General features: G+C 40.0%; 1 protein-coding gene across 3 annotated transcripts in view; it reads right to left on the minus strand.

Moving 5' to 3' along the window:
- Nucleotides 1-19,712, minus strand: part of LOC147257255 (phospholipid-transporting ATPase ABCA1-like) — a 37,143-nt gene extending 17,431 nt beyond the window's left edge. For 2 of the 3 annotated variants that reach the window (XM_086211070.1, XM_086211068.1), the window contains exons 1-8: nucleotides 19,539-19,712; nucleotides 15,662-15,770; nucleotides 14,465-14,558; nucleotides 13,037-13,178; nucleotides 12,692-12,810; nucleotides 8,151-8,272; nucleotides 6,534-6,725; nucleotides 4,791-4,880 (exon numbers count right to left, since the gene is read on the minus strand). In XM_086211070.1, the coding sequence (XP_086067196.1) occupies nucleotides 4,791-4,880; nucleotides 6,534-6,725; nucleotides 8,151-8,272; nucleotides 12,692-12,810; nucleotides 13,037-13,178; nucleotides 14,465-14,558; nucleotides 15,662-15,727 (825 nt within the window). In that variant the 5' untranslated portion in view covers nucleotides 15,728-15,770; nucleotides 19,539-19,712. Of the gene's footprint in view, nucleotides 1-4,790; nucleotides 4,881-6,533; nucleotides 6,726-8,150; nucleotides 8,273-12,691; nucleotides 12,811-13,036; nucleotides 13,179-14,464; nucleotides 14,559-15,661; nucleotides 15,771-16,065; nucleotides 16,199-19,538 lie in introns of those variants that run through there. The other variant, XM_086211069.1, reaches the window with a different exon arrangement.
- Nucleotides 19,713-24,943: the final 5,231 nt, after the last annotated feature.

Raw genomic sequence — 24,943 nt, forward strand, 5'->3', positions numbered from 1 at the left:
ATGTGTGGCATCCTAGATGTGGAAGTCAGGTGTTGGATTGTGGGACGGAGACACTTAGCCAGGCGATGATAAATATAGCTACTGTTTTGAGACCCAAGCAATCACTGGCATGTCACTCCACTAGAGATAAGATAGGACGGGTGGAGTGTTACTTATCTTGAAATGCTGCAAAAAATAAGCTATGACAAATATATGTTCATGCAGCTTTCACCTGTGTGTTTCCTTGTCAAATACTATTAGCTTAGTGGCAGTGCTGCCAGCTTGTTACTAGCTGTAAAAAAAAAAAATGTTTGCACCACTACTATTGCTGCCAGCACCTGTCCCATCCAAGTTCAGTAATACTGCTCTACAATACCACTGTTTGTTTAATTTCTCTTTTGCAGTGACATATTTTAGTAAATTATTCAACTGTAACACCGTAAAACACCACAGTAACAAATTCAAATTAACCTATTTGCCCACTCAAACCCATCTGAGGGAAACCTTTCATAGTTTCTTATTGCATTAAAATAACTGTTGGACATTGGTATTGAAGTATGAAACTATCAAACACACACTCATATTAAATTATTTATCATAATGACAAAACATGAGTGTGATTGATTAAATTCCTGTGCTCTACAGCAGGGCTGCAACGATTAGTCGACGATGACAAAAATCAATAATAGAAATAGTTGACAATGAATTCCATTGTCGACTATTGTCGCCAGAAGTGTTTTTCCAACAGAGTGAGGCATCTCTCTTGATTGGCGGCGTCAACATCAGGTATGCGTACCAAAACTTCTAAAGTTTGGGAGCCTTTTAGCCTGGATACGGCGAATAAAAAGACTACAAGCAAAATTTGCAAAGTAGACCTTGGTGTCATGGCGGTGATGCAGGAACATTTAAAGAAGCACGTCGGGCAGTTGAACGAAACGGAGTCTGACTCGCCTCGGTGAGATTCAAATAACATTCAAGCCAATAGGGTTTTTAATGACATACATTGTACATTTTTTTAAGCGTATTTTCGCTGTAAAAGAGAGCTTGAGCGTTATGCCAGACTGTGCCTGACAAATGTATTTTAAATTAAATGCATGAACACTGCGCCTAATTGGTTTTAGAAAGGACATTTTTATTTAATTTTTGTACAAATCTGCAGTGTGTTCAATAAAAAATGTATTTTTCATTGCACCCATCTTTCTTGTGTTTATTATCATTTGCCACATAATTAAATCAACTTCGTGCTAAATTTAAGAAAAAATTAATCATTATCCGATTAGTCGACCAATCGTTTCAATAGTCGGTGACTAGTCGACTATTAAAATAGTCGTTAGTTGCAGCCCTACTCTACAGAGATATTGGCCTTATTTTCGTATTCACTGTCACACACAGTGTTTCATAAGGAGAGCAGGGAGTTCATGTTGGCTCATGCAAAGGTTGCAACAGGTCAAGAGACAAGTCACCACAAGTTCTGCATTAATGTCTCAAAACTGGTCAGTGCACGCAATTATGTCACCAACTCGTGATAGGGTAGGAATGAAAGGAGGGGCTTATGGACTTTTTTTTCTTGTGTGTGTGCATGTCAAACAAAGAAAGGGCAAAAGAAGAGGGGAGCTTTTGTTTCCTAAATGCGATCCAGAGGAGGTTACTTGGGCTTATGGGTAAACAGCTGGGGAAATGAGATATGAGGTCAAGACAGATTCCACAAAATGAAAAACAAATATGAAAGAAAGAAAGAAAAATCAGAAGGCCATGAGGTAAACTGGAGTATGTGAGAGATGTGGAAGCTGAGAATGTTCACTGATGCAACAGAAGGCTAGAGAACAAAGAGAGGTTACTGTCGGTCATTCTCCTACTAGGCAAACTTCTGCAGGCTCCACAAACACATTGCTATTATACTGACAATTTCTGTCATTGACAGAGAAATACACAGAGGATTCTGACTTCTACGCAGGACTGTTGCAGAACAAATAACTCTGTCTTCTGCATCCTTCAAAACACGTGTTGTTCCTGTCACGGCATATTGTTCTTATTCTGCCCTTGTTCTGTTCTTCAACAAGATATTCAACACTATTTTCCACTCGAGAGAAAGTGAGACAGAGGAAAGTGCATCTGAGAGCACTGACACACACACACACACACACACACACACACACACACACACACACACACACACACACACACACTGTTCGTTGGGTGGTTACTTTGCTGCTGAGCCTCCAGCCACATCAAACTATCACATGATTCACTGAACTACAATGTAAGAGACGTGTTGTGTTAGACGAGCTGTATATCTGGGTCTTTATGCGTGTCTGTCTGTGGGCTGTCGGTTCGTGTTTCAAGGTCTCAGAGTGCAAGTGCATGTTATACATGTAACTGCCAGTGTATATGAATCCTGCCTTCGTTGCCCGAGGCCACACAAGCAGCAGAAACAGAGACATGACTGACAGAATGCTGGATAGCCATTTTTCCTTAGTTCTGGTGTTGACAAACACTAATCATCTGGTCTATCTGAGTATCTACCTGCCAAAACAGCAGACTTTTCATCTTTCAGAGCGCCCAGTATTTATTCATCTCTTCAGATATTTTGTGTGTGTGACTAAATATGTGTCATTCCCCACACACACGCTGCAGAACAGGAATGTCCTGCAGTAACCTCAGTGCAGAGTCTGTCAGAGGTTACTAGAGTTCAAATTGCAATTTTATCAGCCATCTATGGAAACCAGACAAAAATCTGCTGCTGTGCAAGAGAGGCAGGCTTAAGAAAAGTGATAATTAGCATTAATACATTTTAGTATATTTTATATATATATATGTGTGTGTGTGTGTTAGTGATCCAGATATGAAGAAGTTACTCAAGTTTATTGTTCTCCACCTCAGACTTTGCTAAGTAACAGCTAAAACTACTTACAGCGAACAGAAAAGACTGCAAGTGTTCAAGTCTGCACTACCAAGATCTTGAGCTGATAAAAAATGTTTCCTACAGAGAGAAGATTAAGCAGAATACTAAAAATGAGTTTGAAATATTTAATATGAATGTGGATAACCAAAGGGTGTTCCATTTGTTTCATCTAACTTCCTTTTGATGATTAAGATTGTGTATGTTTTCCTTATGGCTATGAGATGCTGGTTGATACATGCTGCAGTTCAAACCTCGACAGTACCACGCTCATTATCAGCATGAAAAGCTTAGCATGGAAAATTAGAGCGGACAGAGTGGATAAATGTAAACTTGTTTCTGATAACAGTTCACATTGCATTGCATTTTCCTTTTTTTCCCCCTTCAGTTAGAACTGTGCTTTTCAACATGCTAATCTTGCCTTGATAAATGTGCTGCAGAGATATAAATGCTGGGTTTTCTTGCCCCTTTCTGATATATTCTGAAAACTGCAATTGTTACCAAGAAAATATTTACAAACAAATTTTCATGTGGGGGTTCATGGTCACATGGATGTCAATGTGGAAAAAAATTGCTTTTACTTCACTGAAGAAAAGACATTTTGTATGCTTCTTGTGACCATGGTGAGTTGAGACACCCAACAGTGATAAGCCCTGCATGCAGGTCATAACTGCGTGGGGTGTAGAGGTCACATGAGTACATGTCTGTGTTCTGCCAGCCTCATGTACCCACCAGCTAAGCAAACACATGCAGTCTGATCCACACTAAACAATACACAGTAAAAAGGAATAATTTCATCAGTGGCCATCTGTAAAAAACAAAATAATCAATGATTGCTGTGATGTGTGATTAAAGTCATGCCTAGTATAACAGAAGCCTTAAAAAGGGTAAAAAAAACAACAAAAAAAACCCCACACCAGCTGATTCTGAAGTGCAAGTGTGGTGAAACCCAGATGGATGTTATGCAAGAATAGTTCAAGATAACAAATTCTGTCCACCTTTGACATTGCCCTCTCCCTCGATGCCAAGTAGAGAAGAGCTCGACGTGGTGAAGAGGGGATAATAAAGATTGCTGACGGTTGCAACATTAGTGCTTACGGTCAGAAGAAAAGACAAGCACATTAATTTTTGTACAGCTGATTAGACAGAAACACTATCAAACAAAAAACCTATACACACACACGCACTAATACATACAGCTGGGTCTTCATGTTTTGCTAACGAAGCAGAGCAGGGGAAGGATGGCAAGGTTTGTGTGTGTGTGTGTGTGTGTGTGTGTGTGTGTGTGTGTGTGTGTGTGTGTGTGTGTGTGTGTGTGTGAGTTTGCTCTACCAGCAGCTGCTGTTTCTTGTCCCTACATTCCAACAGTCCAGACTGGGTTACACTGGCATGTGTGTTATCCTGATGCTTTGCACACAGGCGGAGCACCTGGCTATTGTCTAAACAGAAATATTTTTGGCTCCGGCTAAAGAACAAGAACATTTCAGATTCTATGTATTAATATCTAAGCTCATGAGAAGACATTTCCAGAGCAATGAGAGTAGAATTTGTTATTTAAAATTTGTTTTGTTTTTTTGTTTTTTGAGATCTCATGACTCAGGCAACACATCCAATGTGTCCATCACCATGCATTTTGAATGCTTTGAGATCCAATCGTCAAGGACCTCCATGGGTGCGGTGTGTACAAATGAACGAGCCAAAAAGTCAATATTGCCCTGAAACTAACTTCCTCCACTTGCGCTACAGCTGCATGTAGCTTGTCTGCACCATAAAGGAAATTGCTTCATGAAGAGCTGATTCTTGGTACAAATTGATTTTATTAACATTTCAACTGTAGACTGACCTTTGGAAACAAACACTTCATTTGTTTTGTTTGCACTTCTATTCTACTGTTGGTGTGTGGTTTATTTACCTCCACGGCCAGTGCTGCCAAGCTCTCCAGAAGATTGTCGGTAGCAGCTGAGACTTCCTGAACAACTTTGGGGTCTGACCTCACATCCTTCTGTTGAAGAGACAGGGGAACGTGATTACATAGTATAATTTTGTCTTGGGCCACATATGAGGTGATATACAATCATATAATCGAAATAAAACAATTCATCACAAAATGAGAAAGAGAGACAGACAGACAGACAGAGGAGAGAGAGGTGACAAGAAAAACTGCTGCAATGCAGGGAAGAGGGAAGAAAAACAACAGCAAGATCAGAGGGGAGCTGAGAAAGAACAACAGGTCAGGGTGGCTTTGACCTCCTGTGTTCAAGTCTGTTGCACTGCCTGGCATATGTGTGTGTGTCTTTGTGAGTGGAGTGTGTGTCAGCTGCTGAAATATCTAACACTTGGGGCTACAGACAGAGCAGCTGTCACACATATATATGTATATATATGTATGTATGTATGTATGAATACACACACACAGAAGGTAACTAAAGGAAGATTCCTGGCTTGTGCAAGAAGAAGACATCTTATATTCTATTTCTTGAACAATGTTGTAACTTTTGGAAATGATTCTTCATTGTTGAATAAACTTTACAATCTCCAATAAAGAACGACATATGTTATTTTTGTGTGAATTATGTCCCTGGTCAGAGCCAGAAAATGTTTTATTCTCGGCCCATGAGGCATGTGACAAGTTAGCTACTCTCTTTAACAGCACAACCACAGAAGCGCTCCAGGTTGCTGAATAGTTCTTGCTTGTTTTTTTCTTAAAGTCATGATTTTTTTAAAGACAGTCTCTTTGTTTTTCCCTATTGACATCGGTGGAACAGACTGTTTTGTTCACCTCTTTCTGTCCCTCACCATCATGACTCACATCTAGTACACAGACTTTATGGGAAGGGGGCAGGCTTACTGGCAAATAAAACAGATGAGAGGTGACGCTGGTTAGGGAAGGGAGGAAAGTATTGGAAGGAGGGTTGAAAAAAGTAGAAAAAAAATGAGAGTGAAAAAAATTGTGTTCAGTTGTTGGCAGAAAACATGAGGAATTATCAATTTAGTGTTTAGGGGGAATATGAGGTCAGGATTATTCTGTTACTGATTTCATCTTAGAGGTATGCAAGCAGGGATTCCTTTTGTCACATAATATGAGACAATGAGAACACTCTGTTACAAAGCAGTCATGAGGCATTGCAAGTTTCCAGTCAATGAGGTGGACAGTATCTTCCCGATTTTCTCCATCCACCCATTTCTACTGCTTATCCTGTTAAAGGTTGCGGGGGGGCTGGAGCCTGTCCCAGCAGCCTTTGGACAAGAGGCCAGGTTCACCCTGGACAGGTCACCAGTCCATCACAGGGCCAACACATAGAGACAGACAACCATTCACACTCACAGTCACACCTACAGTCAATTTAGAGTATCAATCAGCCTCGTCCTCTCTTGATGTCTTTGGACTGTGGGAGGAAGCTGGAGTACCAGAGAGAACCCACACAGGAACAGGGAGAACATGGAGACTCCACACAGAAAGATCCTGTGCCCGAGCCGGAGCTTGAACCCGGAACCTTCTTGCTGTGAGGCAACAGTGCTGACCACTGCACTACCGTGCCACCCCCTGATTTTCTCAATAACTCTATTATCATATGAGCATAAATGGACGTTACAAACTGTCTGACTATTGCACTTTATAAATGGCTCATGGATTTGACCTGAAGGTTGCACTAACCCGAATAGGTTTGAGGAAATCCAAGTTAGACAAGAAGTGGCTCTGGGCTTTGTTCAGCCAATCCCTGGAGGACTTGCAGATAATTTCTTGTGTCAGACGGGAGACATTGTGGTCAGCAATATGGACAAACTCCTCCAGAGGTGTGGTGTTACACAGGTCACGGAGATGGAAGCCAAAACCTTTAGTAAGCACCTGGACAAAGAGAGAAAGGCTCAGTAACTCAAGAAAAGAAAAATAATAACCTTGTAGATATAAAAGGACAATGAAATTTTGAAATGTAAATGTATTATTTGCAAATGAATCCTCCAAACAATATTATTTCTGTTTATATTTTAGGAGCAACACAGGCAAATACAAAAGGATAGGAGAGTTTTTTGACATCAAGGTCACTTTCAGTAAATATGTGGTGGGCAACATTGTTCGCATCAAATGTCTCCTGGTGTGTGTTAACTGCCAGTTTAGGAGTAATAATACTTTCTGACATGATGTAATCCCACAGCCCGCTCAAGTCTGTATGTAATAATATGCTGCCTCGCCGTCGCGGTGCAGACTGGACATTCTAACTTGTCTTCTAAATGTCCTTGACCAGTATTATGCCATCATCTCTGTCTCGCTACAGACTGTTCATACATGTCGTTTTTTCAGTGGCAAAACCCTCAGGCTTAGGTTCATAAGTTTAGGGGATGAGGAATCATTCTGATTGAAAATAACAGATTTTCCTTGTGTATCTGTTTAGACGTTGGCTCTTGTTAATCTCATCACTGCAAATAATTATTAAAATTATTCTCATCCCATATTGTAAGTGTCCCCCTTGAATAATATTCCTAATGACAATTCCAGCATTAACGGATGAAGAGGTCAGAGCTATAGATGTCTGAATGTAGGCAATGGGAGGAAAACAATCAGATGGTGTGACATGAATTTGTCTTTGAGCCTCTGTCTTTACACGTGACAATAAATGGGGGAGGGGCAGAGGGAAAGTAGCAGTCACGTGTCTCCAGCAGTCAAGATGTGAGGGGCTGTTGCTGAAAATCTGAATGAGCTGATGTGCGTATGTGATGTTTGGTTAAATAAAAAAAACAAATCTTGATTTGAAAAGGAAGAGGAGCTAAAAAAAAAAAAAGGATACATATTGGATGAGATAAAAATTGAGTTTAGAGTTGAGAGGATGAAGGAAAATTTCAATCTAAATTAGGATTAGATTTCCTTTTTTTGCAAAATCTGTGAGGAAAAGACAGAGGTGAGTGGGCCTTTTTGGTGCCCAGTCGCCTCTGTACCCACCTAACCCCACCCACAGTGATTTCTGCTGAGTATTAAGGGCTTAGCTGTGCCACAGCAGAATCCTGTGGCACAACAGTCTCTATAAAGCTAAGGTCACTGGATTTATGCATGAGCTCTGAGGCCAGGGGTTTATGATTATCTCCTATGAGAAAAGGACTCAACAAAAAGGCTACATCCTCCACAATACTGCACATGTCTGTTTGCATTGATGCTGATTTAACATGTGTCAAACACTCATTAATGCAGACTATTGTTTTTGAGTTGGGCTTTAACATTTGTGGATTTTAAAAGAACACATCTGCTTTAAAACAGATGAAGGAGTTTGCTTTCATTTACCTTTTCCAGATTGACATCAGCTTCCACAATCTGTTTCAGCGCATGATGAGGAAGTGAGGCGTTGTGGTGAAGGAAGTGGGAGAGGGTCTCATTGTCTCTTAAAAAGTCCTTCAGCTTGAAACCTACAAAAAAAAAACAACAACAATAAACTCAACCTGATACACAATACACATACGATGGGAAAGAGTCTTTGTATCGAAAATCTAGTTGGGCTCCCACATGATATAAAGACCCATAACTTTTTTAGAATGGCTGCTAACAAACCACTGACTGTAATTGTGTGACAGAGTTAAAGAAGAAATCTTGGCATGAAACTGTGAATGATTTACTTGCACAATATTTGTAATAATCATAATTTGAGAGGACAAATCACTGAAATACATGAGAGAGCAAATCAAACTATTTACACGAATACTAACAAAGACAGACTGTCTTTTCTGCGCTCTGAGAACTTTTTGTGCTTATGCAGGATTCCAGAGAAGTCAAACCACTACAGAAACTGGCATAAGTCAGCTCCATGACTGCTCACACATACACGCACACACACCCACATGCACACAGAATTCTTCCTCAGCTCTGTACTCAGCTGGGTTTACGACAGGGCATTCCACTTTGGTCCAGATACTGCAAAGTGGTTTTCCTTTTTCTCACTTGCCTTCTGTTACTTTCACCTCATCCCCTGTACACTAAGCTACCTCATCCCTATTCCCTCTCTATTTATTCACTTGTGTATCGTGTTCTAAACTTTGGGTGATTCAAGTTAAAAGAATCATGCAAAATGAACAAGAATAGCTCATGTAGCCCACAAGCTGCAGAGTGTTATTTTGGGCCTCAACAAAGCTTTCTCTGTCGGTTGTTTAACAGAATGTGTTATGTTAGCATGGTTTGATGCATCAAATATTTCTAATCCCAAAGAGCTTTATGTGTACTTTTACTGTCCTGAATTTTTTTAGGTTCAGATATTTTTACACAAAATGAATGTGAACCATCAAAGACGAGAAAAGTGTGTGACAACAGAATTAAACCAGAGGACCAGTAAGAGTGGTAATTAAATCAAGAACACTTAGATGAACTTAGGTTGTATTTTTAAAAACATCTTCCTCTCATTCCCTGTCTCTGCATTATCCTTCCATTCAACTAAACCATTATTTACCCAATCTTTTTAAGTAATAACACACACACACACACACACACACACACACACACACACACACACACACACTCAAACACACACAAACAGAGGAAACCATTTGCTTCAGTTGAACTGCACAACCCTTGGGAGGAAGTGAAACAGAACAGTGTGTATTCTGTGTGTTGAGGCCTCCACTGCTGGGTCTGAGCACCAAAGAGTTGAGTGTGAGTGTTTAATTGTGCAAAGGTGTGTATAATTGTGCACCTGTGTCTGCACATGTGTGACCTTAACTCTCTGGGGGGGACCATCCAGGGAGTGCTAATAAGGTCTAATCAGTGTCCCAGTCGGAAATCACAGATCCCGTGGTGCACTGCTTCCAAAGGTCCTTGAGGACACACCAGACTGGCTGGTGCAACCTTGTAGAAATGAAAAGTCTAACAGTCTGTGTGTATGTCATTCCCCTCTTCCATCTTATATCATTATTTGTAGGGTATAAGTGCTTTAAATTCCCAGAGATGTTTATGAAGGCAACAGGAGTCTCTTTCCTATTTGTGCATGTTAACCATTACAAGTCTGCACATGTTTGGGCTGGTACCTGTTTTGTTCAGAATTAAACACTGCACAACAACACACCTTAACAACCTGAATATGAAGTGTTTTTGCAATCAGGTCAACAACATCTGGCTGCTACACAACATTGACAGGAGTAAAATCAACCCACCAAATGTCGGGGGGGGGGGGGTCCTTAGTAAAGGTTTTTTTTTACTGTTGGTAAAAAAAAAAAAAATTTGTGGGAAGGACGTGTGGGTTGTGGGCAGTTGGTTAAAGCCCAAGGAATTTCTGTGAAATGATGTTCATTTGACTTGTCCTTATTTCTCCACAAAGCTACTTTTAACTGTGGGGCCACGTTTAAGATAAGAGATAACAGGTCAAAATAAGGGTTCAGGTAAACAGGTTGATTGCAGAGGTTAAGGTGATGAATGACACATTATTGCAGTCTTCACAAAGACAGAAGGGCAAGGATGTGAATTCAGGAAATTTGTAGGAAAAATTCTAACGATGCAAAACCTTTCAGTAAATACATTTTGGCTTCTTTTTTTTGTGTAGTTAATTTGGCATTAAGAAAACCTTTTTCATCCAATAAAAAATCAAATGACCCTCCTGTTAGATGTTCTAATGTCTGTCTTCCTTCTATCAGTTCACAGTGCCATTCTGAATTAGGCACCAGATGACACAGAAAAATATTAGACACAATAAGCATTAATCCTCATGATTCATCGAGCTCCACTGAAGGAAAAATGCTTCCTGTACTCTCCCTTTGTTTTCGGCGTAAGTCTCATTTACTGACCCCATCAATTGCTGAATTATTAACTGACACGTGAGGGGCTCCACTCCCGGCTCTTTGATCCATGCTGTTTGTTCTATAGCATCACTGTGCCGCAGTGCTCTGTTTGCTTTCGCAGCATCACACATGTCTGCGCTCTAAATCAATGCATTCCCTCACGTGGATTTAAGACACACACGCAGTGAATAAGGGATATTACATTACTGTGCATTTATAAATCAATTGGGCCTTGTTATAACAATAAAGAAAGCTTCAATAAAAAAAGAGAAACAATTTCAGATCCCCGGCTGTGTCCATTAGATAAAATAACCCACAGATGCATGAAGATGATCTATTCTTATTCCATGACTGAGTTCTACTGTAAACAAACTGGACTGGAAAGACAAACAATACGCAATATTTACAATGAAAAATAAATAGAAGTGACCCTTTCCGTTTTGTCTTACATGCAATCCCCCTTTTTCTCAGGCATTGCTTCAATTTCTGGGTCCGTTACATAATATTGTACTGTTCATGTATAGAGACAGTAGCTAAAACAACAAGAACCCTGATTGTTCAGCCCTGTTGCATAATTCCTGAAGGTGGACTCTGTTCAACATAACCTTACCTTCGGGGCTAATGTAAAACCACGCTAAAATCCTTTTATTTATAGGAATTGAATGGGCTGATCTCATGTGGCTCAGAGACGTATTCTGGTGGCAAAGCAACGCGAACGGCATAAAGCACTGCCACTCTCATTAGGCTCCCTCATTTCATTTTAACATCTAACAGAGGTCAGCAGGTACATCACTGCTTTTCACTGTTCCTGCTGTGGGTCCTGCTCCTTACTGTTTATAATCCTCCAGTTTATACTTTTAGTCTTTCTTTTTGTCTTGGTTGTGTTTGTATTCAAGCATGACTAGAAAAAAATTAGAAGGTCAGAGATGAAAAGGGTATAAAATTTAAATGAAAAGGAAAAGTTACTGTGTTGATGTGACTTGCGTCCAAGTAGGGTAACTGCAGACTTCATAGCAATGCTTGCTCCTATTTTCAGGTCGCTTTGACTGAGTCAGCACAGTGGAGCCATCAACAAGATGTTATTTTAGAAAGATGACCTTTCTCTGCTCCGCAAGAGTCAAGGTGATGGTGACTAATCTTTTTCGAACTCTCTTTCAAAGTGTTTCAAAAAATGAATGCTGAAAGTTCAGATAACGTTTGAACATAAAATGTGCATGCACATGCATGCAAGTGGCACATCGGTGACCCGTCCCCATTGACAGGAAATAGTTACATTCCAGTCAGAAAATACAATGATGGTCATAATGGTGCACAATTGTCTGTTTTTCCTGTCTTATGCCTCCACCAGCATGTAATAACAGAGGCAAGGAAGTACAACACCCACTGGCTTTAGGGAGATGGGCCCCCGAGGCTGGCAGGCAGTGATAAGGAGGGAACAGGTTACACCCAGAGCCAGTTGCTGTTACATCAGCTGCTACCCTGCAAAACTGACCGTGGTAGTTCAACTGATGTAGTTTTACTTTAGATTCTATTCAATCTCTAGTTTGGATGTGTTGATCTGCAATGATTAAATTTAATTCAGATGTCTCACTGTGCCCTTTTAATAGAATATTTGTATTTGTGGAGAGGACTCGTTCGAAGTGAACCCCCACCTCTTGCCCAATGTCAGCTGGGATAGGTTCCAGCCCCCCCGACCCTTAACAGATAAGCAGTATAGAAAACGGTCACATGAATGGATTTTGGAAAACTGCAATCCACATTTTTTCAATCAAGGATTGAGACAGCCATCAAGGTTTATATCAGCAAAAGCATGACTAGTTTGGAAGGGAAGCAACACATTATATAGAAGTGGAAGTTCTGAAGCAATGTGTGAATAACCAGTAAGTGTGAATCACAGTTGCATCACATCTGCATGTGTGGGTGTAATCCTTTCTCATTGAAGGAGCATGCAAGTAAGAACAAATGGTCAGTGTGAATCTGACTGAGTGACTGAACTAATTATACTGGTGGTCATATAAAACTTTATGGAAACACAAAACAAGCTGGTAATTAAAGTCGTGTCCTTACGAGCAGTGTTCTTCTGCATCTTCCTGAGGGCCCTCAACAGTCCCTTGTAGCCCTCGTAGCTCTTATCATTCTGTGAGAACAGCAGGATCTTTTTGGCGTCAATGAACAGACGGGAGATTCTGATAACATCCCGAGAGACAAGAAAGACACCCCATTAGAAGTTTTTTTCACATCCCAGCAATGTTTAAATCCTGAAAAGATACTTCATCAGTTTGGTATACATTTTTCTAAATATAAATAAAATATTTGCAAATAAAATGCGTTTCACACAACTACATTTCTTTACACTTAAATGAATACTTCAAATTGAACACAGTTGTGCTTTGATAGGGCAATGACTCTCACATTGAATCATTGAAGTTCCCCACCACCCCAGGACTCTCTCCGGGGGTAGGATTGCGGAAGCAGGGGTTGTTGGCATTGCAGATGATTCCTTGTACCCAGGGCAGTGTACCCGCTGAGGGCATGGCCTTGTTAGGGAAATGACCTGGAGAGATAAGCATACTATTTCATGAAATGTTAAACTTCGGAATGAAAATTCACATCATTATGAACAGTAATATTCCTCACAAGTAGGATAGTAATTATTGCAAATCGTCAAAGCTTAAAAAAGTTTCATTGATTTTTGAAAAAAATAACTGTAGGGTTCTAAGTCAAAGTAACACTGGACATCATAGGATAAACTTGCTAACAAACAGAATATTCAAAGTAATATTCACTACATTACAAAAGCAGGACTTTCCTCCAATTTTAACACACATACATGGCCTTTAAACGCCTTTGACTTTGAAAGAAGTGTGACAAATGCAAACATTATCTTTACGATTGATTGGTCTCTTATCAGCAGATTTAACTGCTACTGCGGCAATTTACGAAGGAATTTTATTGAGGTTAACCAGCAATCACACTGAAGTGATAAGTACTGAGTGTGAGAAGTTAACCCAGTTTTAGGAGTTCACTGGGTGAACTGGCTTGACTTCAATTTGTTTTTAGGATTCTTGTCTCTAATGCTAAACAAGTTTGGTATTCGGTGAAACTTGACACTTGTTTAGTAAAAAAGCAAGTGAATTTTGGCGTGCTTGTACGTACAAGTTTTTACCCTTTAAAAATTTTTCCCAAGGAATGAACTCACCTATCATTTATACAATAAATCCTATGTGCAAAATAATAAAACATAAAACACTTAAAATACTTAAAAACAAGGTTGTGAAACCAGCCCTGCTGATGACAGGTGATAACTTCCCTGAAGATCCAGGTTTGGATCACATGTTTAGATAGTGCAAACAAATATTGACAAATCCAATAGATCCTTCTGTGACAACATGCAAACCTTGGAAGGCTAACATGTTGCTTTTTCCAAGAAATGACAGAGGAAAACTAAAATATTAACTCACATTAACTGATATATGGTCATCAGTTGCAATTAAATCTGGGACATCAAACCCTGACAAAACTTGAAAATGACGTCCTTGTGTTCTGACTATTATGTATTTGAAAAAATGTTCTTTATTTGACTAATACATTTAAAAGACAATTGTCCTGTGTGAGTATATGTTTACATTAATTCTGGAGTCTACATCAAATCTGAGAATATTATTATAATCAGACTTGCATGCATTGTTTATAGTAATTTCTTGACTTTTCAATTTTGCAAAGACTAAATGAAAAACTGCTCATACATCCTTTTTTGAAAAATGAAGAAGGGAAATCCTAATCTATTTTTTTGGGGTTTGACTGACTAGTTTGACCCCCCTCTTCCCCCTACCAACTTACATTCATGTTGCTCGTAGGGTGGATAATGTATTCTAACTGAGATCAAGATGAAGAAGATGAACAGGGGCCAAACAATCTCAATCAGCAGCTGGATCTAAGAAAGGAAGACAAAAAGAATAACGACTCTTAAGACGTATAAAACACGACATTAGCGAACCACTGCAAAACAGTGAGTTAGTGTTGAAACATTTTTGTAGTTTTCAGTTCAGCTAAGGTAATCCTTGCTGCTTTACATGGAAAAAGCACCAGGATGAGTTTAATATGTGTGTGAGTGTGCTGTCAGCAGTAATCCCACCACAGGTCTGGGTAAAGTATATGGGTTAATAAGGGGAGACAGAGTGAGAGAGGTCTGCAGGGTTTAGAGGACTATGGCTTGGTCCATCTGTTCCATATGGCTTCTGTGCCTCGGCTGTCGGTGTCTAGGCCTCAACCAGCATGGAAGACACACAGTGTGGAGATAAAGAATAAAGACAACTCTTACAGAACCCAGTGTATCCCTTTGTTAGCTGGGTCACAGCCACAGAGTCGTCACTTTGAGGGGAGGTTCCACTTCAAGGGACAAATGCCTCAGTTGTGTGTAAATGAGACCCCTCGTTCAAACATAGAGGAGCACTATATGACAGAATGTGGTTTACACATCCATCACTGTGTGGGCATCAAGCAGCAAAAGACGATAACTGTATAACGGATCTGACATGCAAATGTGTCATCGTCACATTTAGACTGAGTCACAGCCCAGTCGTCTGTGATGCCTCAGAGTTGTCTCTGGGGCTTGCCTTTGCTTTGGATCCCTTACATATGTATATAAGGGAAAAAAATCCTAATATCTTTGTAAATCATTAATGCTCATGCGGGAATGGAAATATTTTATCTGATTCAGTTGACCCACGGAAAAGGAAACCAATGCATTCACTGGAAATCATGCAACCCCCCCCCCCATTTTACTCTGGAGTCTTTTTCAGGATTGGCCTACAAAAAGCTTCATTGCACTAGCTGCACTGCTAACCTCAAACAAGAGGACAATGCACAACAAAATGGCCTCTTTCAGGGTCATAAACAAGAGAAAATACAGGGAAAGAAGCTAATGAAGACAGAAATTTGGGTCGAGAATGGATAGAAAAGTAAAGATAAATGAAAACAAAGATCTCATCAGTAATTACAGCAATAATAACAATAACTGGATGTACTTCTACTTACTGTCTGTCTCCTTCGATAGGTGAAGTTTTTCCAAAGCAGTAAACCCAATTGAGTGGAGACTGCCATGTTGCCGTCTTCCCAACCTCACTGAGCACGCTCCAGCTCCTCACTGTGAATCCAGAACGTCAAATTATGGGTCAGCTGTAACTCAGCATTACTAAATAATACTTTTCACATTGTGGAGTAGCCGAAGAAAAGACAGACTCAGAGGAGGCGTATAATTAAACCCCACAAGGTCAGATTTGTTCAGAAAATTAACTCCCAAGTTCACTCACAAAAAAGCAGAAACAAAAGTCATGATGTCGAACGGTGGTCAGAATGGCTTGTGACTTTGTGATTACAAAGCAGGAGGAGTAACAAGGAATTTAACAAAAAAAATAGAAGGTGAGCACAAAAATAATTACCTGGATGGCTTTTAATGGCGTTTCTTTAAGGAAAGGAACTCCTAAGACTTCAAATATCTTCTAAGGAACAAAAAACGACTGACGGAAATCAATCAGCTATAAAAAGAGTTTGCTCTGACAAAGTCGTCAACTGATGACTGAGGAGGGCTGCTAGCAACTGCAAGTCATAGACTATAAGGTCCACTTGATGAAGCCCTCAGTCTAAAGGTCAAGCTACAGTCACACTGGCAGGACGGGTGGGTGGTGGAGATTTCAAATTTTGTGAAATTTAGGAGTTTATCGTTGTAATCTTTACCTTGTTAATATCTTGTTATCAAACTGTACTACTCCCCTGATGTAGACATGGGAAAAAATAATTCCAGCTCCACTTTATCAGAAGAAACCACTGATTATATGAGTGAGTTTAGTTAAATAAATGAAAATATTTTCACTGGATATAAGCACCTACCTGCATTCATAACGGACTTGTGATTCAGTCCATATTAAAATCAGTTCGGTTGCATAGTTTTTCTTTGCTATCTGGTAATTCTATTAGCAGATTCAAAAGTCCATGGCGTTGAACTCAGACCTGATTTATAAAAGCAACTGAGCAGACTATCAAGTCTGAGTCAACAAACTCTAAAAAGACCACAAACACTAAATACCAATTGCACATGTACAACTTTCAGCTCATTTGCTTAGACAGAAAGCTCGCTATGTTCTGTAGTTATTAACTAAAACAAGGAACTATGTTGTATGTCAAACCCACGTCAGTTTTCCTGCTTAAATTAATTAGGAAGTCAGACACCTGGTCATAAAGGGCTCAATACAGGTCATTTCATCATGTGGGGGAAAATTCAGTTACTGTCTGAAAGTGATAAGTTGCATCAGTGTTGGACTTTACTGTAAAATTCAACAGGACTCTCCAATAATCTTAACGCTGGCACTTCAAGTTTGATGGGTAACTTGGAGTTAAAGCTGGACTTCCTTTCGCAGAAAGCCATCCTGGTTATACATCACTCATACAGAATACAGCTGATTGGATGGGACAGAGCCGTACGACCACGCAACAGTGTCAAGGACAAATGAGGAGGAGGAGGAGGAGGAGGAGGAAACATTGTGTTCCACTGGTGCACACAGTTGGTTGTTGATCATTTGCTTGAAGCCTAAACAATCTCTGTCCTAATCAAACCATTAATCTGGTTTTCTGTAGTTTCACACCACATAATCTCTAATGCGATTATCTGTCGATTTAACTACTTCCAAAGCACTCTTCATTAACCAGCAGGGTGAAACTATTTCTTACCATCACTACCAGAGTTGAGAATTTACAGAATTAATTTTGAATTAACTAATTAGAACCTTTTTAACCCTTCAAACATTTTTCCACAATTTATGATCTCATACCAGCAACTCAGCTGTACCTGCCATTTTTCCACAGTTACCGGCAACTGGCTGTGTTAAGTAAATCTCCAGGAATGTATGAAATGTTGCAATGAAAACCAACAGAAACTTTGGGATTGACAAACAACACAGTGACCTACACAAAATTGAATGTACTGGTGCATCTGTTTCCTCAGTGAGTCACTAGATTTGATATGGGTGCTCGCAGCACATATGCCATTTCATTGAGAAATGATGCAAAATACCTGCTGTGCACTTAGAGAAAGGCAATTAAATCAAGATACTGATGGGCAGAATGACATCACGGGAAATAAAGCGTGTGAACAGTGGCTGTTTCAAGAGAACAACAGAAACTCTGATCCATATTTTGCTGTAAACATAAAGACCATCAGCACAAGCTATTTTTTTTTATTTTACTGCGATAACTGTTTTTAAATTCATTACACAATAAAAGAAAAATCTACCTACATATGTTGTTCCGCCATGCTGCTGTATCTGAGGGAAGTATACAACGTGTACAATGTACACCTTTGACACATTTGGCATGCAGTGAATTCATTCCCCCCCCCCTTTCTCTCTCCCTCTTGTTTCTCGCCTCACTTTTTTAAATTTTCATTTCTCAGAGACATTTTGACTCTTCAAGGCTGTGCCTTCATGAGGAGATCAACACCTCAATGTAACATCATTAATTCATCTATTTTTAATCAAAATATGCATTTTTTTGAAATCACAGAATCATAAAGGTCTATCTTTCTTCACAAAGGACGCATTTTATGGATACAACACACATCCACTTCTTGATTTCTCACATACTTGAATGATGAATCTCTTATCTGGGTAAACACAGAAGAGTAAGTGCGTATGTTGAGAGAAGAGGGTTCTGAGCAGTCTAAATGGTGCAGAGCCAAGGCGCCTCTAGTGGTAAATCCAATTTTTTTTTTATTTCTGCACTTGTTTACCATCATTTCTCGCTCACGTGTTATATCACACTCACACAGGTTTTTTGTTTTTTTTTTGAAGGATGTTCACTGATATCTGGACACAATTCGCAAATCATTCGAAAAATAATCCCACGCAACACTTCATTTTAAGCGAAAGAATACCCACCATCGTCGATTCTGTGTGTTAGAGAGAAAATTTAGTCTTTTCAAAGCAGGACAGCGACTGCGTTTCACCGCCTCGTCAAAACAGACTCTCTGCATTCTTCATTAAAACACAGAAAACCACACCATCTACTCGCTCATTCACCTCACACAGTTTTAGACAAATTATTACAGACGATTACCATTAATACAATCGGCAGCCAAGCAGCACACATGCCATCGCAAGGCAATGTCAAAATTATGAATGTCAAAATTAATCTTCTGGTTGACTGACTTGTACCACCGTTTCATTGTTCTATTGAACTGAGGTTACTGTCGGTCATTCAGCTGAATTTAGCAGACGGGATGCTGATCCGAAAACACAACAATCCCCGAGATTTCACGAGCAGAAACAAGAAGCACCTTTCCACATTAAGACACACAATCTTGATTGAAAACCAAAAGGAAGCATAAACATGTACAACATCGTCATAGCGTGGAAGAAGATGGTTATTAAAATTTGGCAATTTTCTTCCTCAATGTCAGTCATTTCGTCGAGGTTTTAATAACCGAGGATACAGATGTTACCGAGGAGGCTTTTATTTTTTTAAAAGACTCACCGGAAGTCCCGGCGATTGATTGCGTCTATTCTGACTATACCGTTACACAGACGGTCGTTGAGATAGGCAGAAAAAGAAAAATAAAACCTCACATAAATACTTTTACAAATTTTATCAAACAAACTGTATGGCCTCAAATTCGAAAGCAAATGTTCATTCAGCAAATTTCCTTTCGTGCCACCTCGTTCGACAGTAAATCAAAGCAAGTTGGCTCACAATATAAAAGATGAAAAACTACAAAGCCCAGGTGACGTCGGTAGCCTAAATTCATAGTATATGCAAACACAAATATAAAAAAAGTGACTAAGACACAACGGCACAGGCTACATCTCTTAATATATCCAACAAAGAAAATCCCAAAATGTCAGAAAAAGCCACGCAAACTCACCGAGCTTGTTCCTGAAAACTCTGAATATCCACTCTCTCTTCTCATATATGTAAAAGAGACGCCCTGGACGAGTTATAATGATTAAAAAAAAACTGTACTCCTCAGTTTTTGCGGTCGTCCGCCGCCGAGCGCCTCCGTGTCTGACAAAACTGCTTTTTCCCCCCTCCGGTAAGCTTTTATACCGCGGCTCGATGCAGCGAGCGGCAGCGGCAGAGGTAACTAGCGGTCACCGTTTGTTGCTGCTCCCATATAAGGCAAGCACGTGCCCAGTCAAAACATCTCTTAAAGGGCCAGACACCTCACTACAGGCACTGCTTTTCATTTACTGCCAATCCGACCCAAATAGAGGAAAGTATAGAAAAACAGTAACATCATATCAGCCTCACCACAATCGCAGGGAAGTGTGGAATTACATTTCAAGTAATGTTTGTTGCAATTACAGAAAGAGCTTTGCATATAATCCAACAAATCTCTATCACAGAGCGTATTTTATGCATAATGTTCCGATGCGAGCCTTTAAACTGTCCTCATCCTGAAAAGCATTAGCAAAGGTGAGGGTGTGTGTCTGTCGCTATGTGCCAGACGCTGCCTCTCCCTCAGTGGCGCTCCCACCATCCTCAGTGACCCTGAATGGGATAAGCAGCTTAGAGAATAGATGGAGTGATGCTAAGTTGCATTGCTTCATTTGCACTTGTTGCCTTCATCCATCAAACTAACAGAGACCTCTGCAGAGTCAACACAGTCCAGCAATACTGTATTTGTGACATCCACTGAATTTAACAAGAAACTTATATATTTTCTGCCTTTTCTCTTCTGTTTTTTTTGTATTGCAAATAGTAACGCATATAAGTTCCTGGTCTGGCTAGATATGTGCATCAAATGTTGCTGCAAGTTTCTTTGCAGGTTGAAGGTTTTCTATTTCTATTTCCAAATTTTTGTCTTGTGAAAGCATTTGTGACTTGTGAAGGTGCTGGGACCTGATGAGCTGCCAGAACAACTTCAACGCACCTTGGCAAAGACATTTCTAGAACTTTTGATAAAGATACTCTGTCATTTTGGTCTTGTAATGATGGAGGTCAGTTGAAAGTCTCCCACCTCTCGCGGGTTCTGTTGAGATCTGTGGCCTGCACAGGCATGTGATTCACATCCTCTTCATACCCATCACACAACTCAGAGAGCGGTTGTGCTCTGGCTGGGGTTTTGTCATCCGATCGTCTTGGGACGAAAAAGCCGAGGCAAGAGTGAAACAGACACACATGGTTAGAATCAATAGTGATATTTTTAACACCTCACCTCTCGCCTCATGATGCGCACTTCTGTTGCTGCTGCTGTGACCTGCGTCAGTCTTTGTTTAATACTCATGTTTCATAACCCCGATGCCTTCCCAGTGGGGGTTGATTTAAATCAATCAAGCTGACATGTAATTCTTTTTTTTTTTCGCTGCCAGAACACAATGAGTACACTGAGAAATGTGACTGGTCTGCATCATTTGACAGCCATTCTGATATTCCTGGGTCGAGACTGCAGGCATTTAGATGATTTTCCTTCAGTTATTTTTCTTTTCAAGCAGGGGCCACACACATTATGTTCTCAGGTTGTGTCTCACTATTATTGATGTTAAATTTCAGGAACACCTTGGGGGAGATTCTTCAAATTTGCCAGAAATGGCCTCCAGGACTAAAAGAAGAACTGCACAGGGTTTTGGTGGAAAAGGTTCAAGTGTCGGGGTCATCGAGATTCTTCATGGAGGTAAACCATTGCAATGCAGTATTTCAAGTTATTACTGCTTTACCTCCAATGCAAGACATTTAAGTATGGAAATAAATGCTAACCCTAACTTAGATGGTTTAACAAGTAGGTTTTTTATGCATCTGTTTGACCGCCATGTGCTGAAGGCATTATATTTTTGAGCTGTCCGTCTGTCCATCTGTCCCATTCTGACTGATATCTCAGGAACGTCTATATCAACATCTACTTGGTCTCCATTTAGTAGGTCAAAGGTCAGGGTGACTGTAACAGGCATGCATTGTGGAGGCATACATCCACACTATAGTATTTCAATTTTTTTTGTCTTTATCAGTGTGTCAATATTTGGCTGAACCTGCAAACACCAAGCTTTTAATCAGACGTGTTCTATGACAAGTGTAAAAAAAAAAAAAACAATAACCTGAGTTACACTGTCAACTCTTCTTCTGTAGTCCATCATATTCATTAATGTGTCCCTTTTCCAGCTCACTGAGTGTGGTTAAACAATGACAGATGGGCTCCGGCGGGCTGCTGGATAACCGACTGCTGTACAACAACAGTCGGCTCAAGAGAAAGTTGAAACATTTCACATGTCATCAGATGCCAATGTCTGGCTGGATGGCTCCCTGCCTGCACCAGAATAAACACAACTAAAAGATGGTCAATGACTTGATAAATCTTGGTAAATGCATTTACCGTCACACCCATGTGGAAGCAGTGAGGGTATGCAAGGTAAAATGGTAAATGGACTCAATTTTATATAGTGCTTTTCTACCTTAGCGGCACTCAAAGCGCCTTACAGTGTCATCTCATTCACCCATTCACACACACACACACTGATGGTGAAGGCTGCCATGCAAGGCACCAACCTACTCATCAGGAGCAATTATAGGTTCAGTTTCTTGCTCAAGGACACTTCGACATGGTCACCAGGGTCGAGGATCGAACCAGCAACCCTTTGGTTGCTAGACGGCCACTCTACCCCTGAGCCATGCCTCCCAAGCAAGGGTGCTGGTTAGTAGCTGTGTATGGTTAATTCCTAGTTTGCAGATGCTTGGTTTAAAAATGCTGCTTAGTTGTTATTGTGGCATCTTGTTTAGTTTAGTTTAGTTTAGTTTAGTTTAGTTTAACAGTCTCGATTTGCTGATGCTTCGACAACCACCAACACTGCAGAACACAATAATAATGATGATAACAAATCAACAAATAACAGATAATCAAAGAAGAATAAACTAGAAAAAACAAGCCCTTATTTTGAAATTTAAACAATAAACTATGTCAGAAAAATAGCCAAGAGCATTGAGTGAAGCCTAGCAATCGACCTCTAATGTCACTTTTTCTTCAATTTTCTCTCTCTAAAATGATTCAAAAACAATCAGATAAACTGAATCCCCATCAGACAACCAAACTATCAGTCCAGATTCAATACGTCCTCATCCTCCCATAGAGGAGATTTAAATGACCTTGTTTAATCGAGATTTACAGGGTCTGAACGCTGAGATCCTTTAACGACAACTCGATTACAACTGACGCCACACAAACACAATCACAAAGTTTTTTGACTGCACTGTTAACAAATCTGAAAGAGTAGTATTTCTCCTGAACTCTAATCCTGGCGGTTTACTGCTTAACTCGAGGCTGCAGGAGGCTGGTGTACACTCAAGCCTTACTTACGTATCAAGACCATGAAAACCATCTGGTAGCGATTATCTGCCTTCGTCTCCCTTCTTCTCTTCTCTTTGCAGAAGGGAGCAATTAGTTAAATATAACCCAGTAGAGGCAGCGCAGTGGAATTGTTCTTTTGCCTGCAGATGGGAAACATTTGACAAATGTCACTGCGTCTTCTGTCTTCTCTCCTCTGAGAGATTGAGCTCCTACAAGCAAACGATCCAACACCATTATTTCCTAAAATGATGTACACAAAAGTGATAATTGCTCCACCCAAGGAATGTCTTTGGAAAATAACTGGACATGATCATCTTAAACAAAATATAGGTGAACTGGGATAAGTGATAGACGCCCCCCCCCCCCCCCCCCCCCCACGGACAAGGTACAGTTGGTGTCTCCCAGCGTGAGGTCTCATTAAATCAGGACCCTCAATCAGAGGCATTAGTCATTTAATCATCAAACTCGCTTTAGAACTGTCAGCATGGATGAAGATGGATTATTACCACTCAAGATGACTGGATTATTTCTAAATGAAACTAATTTCTCATATGAAGAATTGGAGTAGAATTAGGGGGAAAAAAATCTTGTCTGACGTTGCTGTGCCGGTGCTGTTCCCAGCCGGCTGATCCTCAAGCTGAAGGACAGAGGGATGATTTTGACGTTCTAGATAAATGTTTTTATGTTTTCATTATGAGTGTCTTATTATTATTAAAAAAAACTGGGTTTGTGGGTAAAAAAAAAATAATCACAGGAATTTTGAATTTAAAACTATAAAAGAATCTTTTGTATCTATTCAGCAACACAATTTTCTTCAGTGCAGCCTGTGTACTAGTATTTTACTTCCCTAATTACACCTCTAATTCATCCCATTTATTTGTTTAATGTTATGTTAAATTCAATTTTCATTTAATCCTGAGAGAAAACTTTTTTTTTTTTTCAAAATTGTGGCTCCTCTTGTCTTCAGAGCTTCATTCTAAGCAGTAAACCTAAAATCGTACACGTAGAATTGAAATAATAAAAGTCAAATTCTAATAAACAATCCCGGAGGAAAGAAGAAAATATCTTTTTTTTTTGTTGTATAGCAGTTTCAGTTGTTGACATCTCATCCACTGAGGACAGTGAGGAGTTGTTCCAACTGACTGGAGAACTAAGGTTTGTTATGGCTGCACCAGCATGAGGTGCAGTACACCCACAAAGGAGAACGGCTGGTGGGATTATCAGACTGCAGCCCATTCAGGATTATCACTGAAGAGAAGAGCCCGTAAACGTTCATCTTTTTGGTGTACAAGCTCACCGTTCCAACATCTCTGAAACGGATGAACTGGTGTTGATGCAAAGAAAACAGAGAACAATTTTGCGCTGTAGCATTTTGATGCGTGGATGCATACAGGAAGGACGTCTGTAAAGGCGAACAACTCAAGAAGCCATTTTAAACCGTTACACCCCCAAAAAGTGTAATTTAACTTTCAAGTATTCACATTTAGGTGACTTGAACTCTTGAGGAATTTATTTTCCCCCTGCATTAATTCTCAGTGACACCAGGCTGCAGGAAAAAAAGGCAGCCACATATTTTAACTTGAAGCAAATGGAGACTGACTCCTAACAACAGCAGAACTGTCTGAAACATCTGTCTATAAAACTATCTCCCTCTGAAAATGAATCAAAATAGAGTACTGCCGCTCGTGCACGACTGCAAAATTCTTTGTGTGTGTGTGTGTGTGTGTGTGTGGGGGGGGGGGGGCTCAAATCAAAGTTTTTGTGAATTACTGAGCACATGCCCGGCCAAACAAGAGGTGGATTATGCCGGACAATGTGTTTGAGAGTTTGTAAACAGACTTTCGGGGAATTAAATTTTTGCTGTTGTTAGTAGACAAGTGACATTACAATCAAGTTGGAGTCACAAAGAAGTGACGCAGGCAGGGGAATAAATGTGAGATCAAGACATCTTGTGAGTTTTTCAAGGGCAACGCATACTTTTTAAGAGAATAAAT

Source organism: Aulostomus chinensis, chromosome 8, assembly GCF_037954235.1.
Source record: "Aulostomus chinensis isolate RoL2024-O1b breed Wild chromosome 8, RoL_Achi_v1.0, whole genome shotgun sequence".
In the NCBI taxonomy this organism is placed as follows: Eukaryota; Metazoa; Chordata; class Actinopteri; order Syngnathiformes; family Aulostomidae; genus Aulostomus; species Aulostomus chinensis.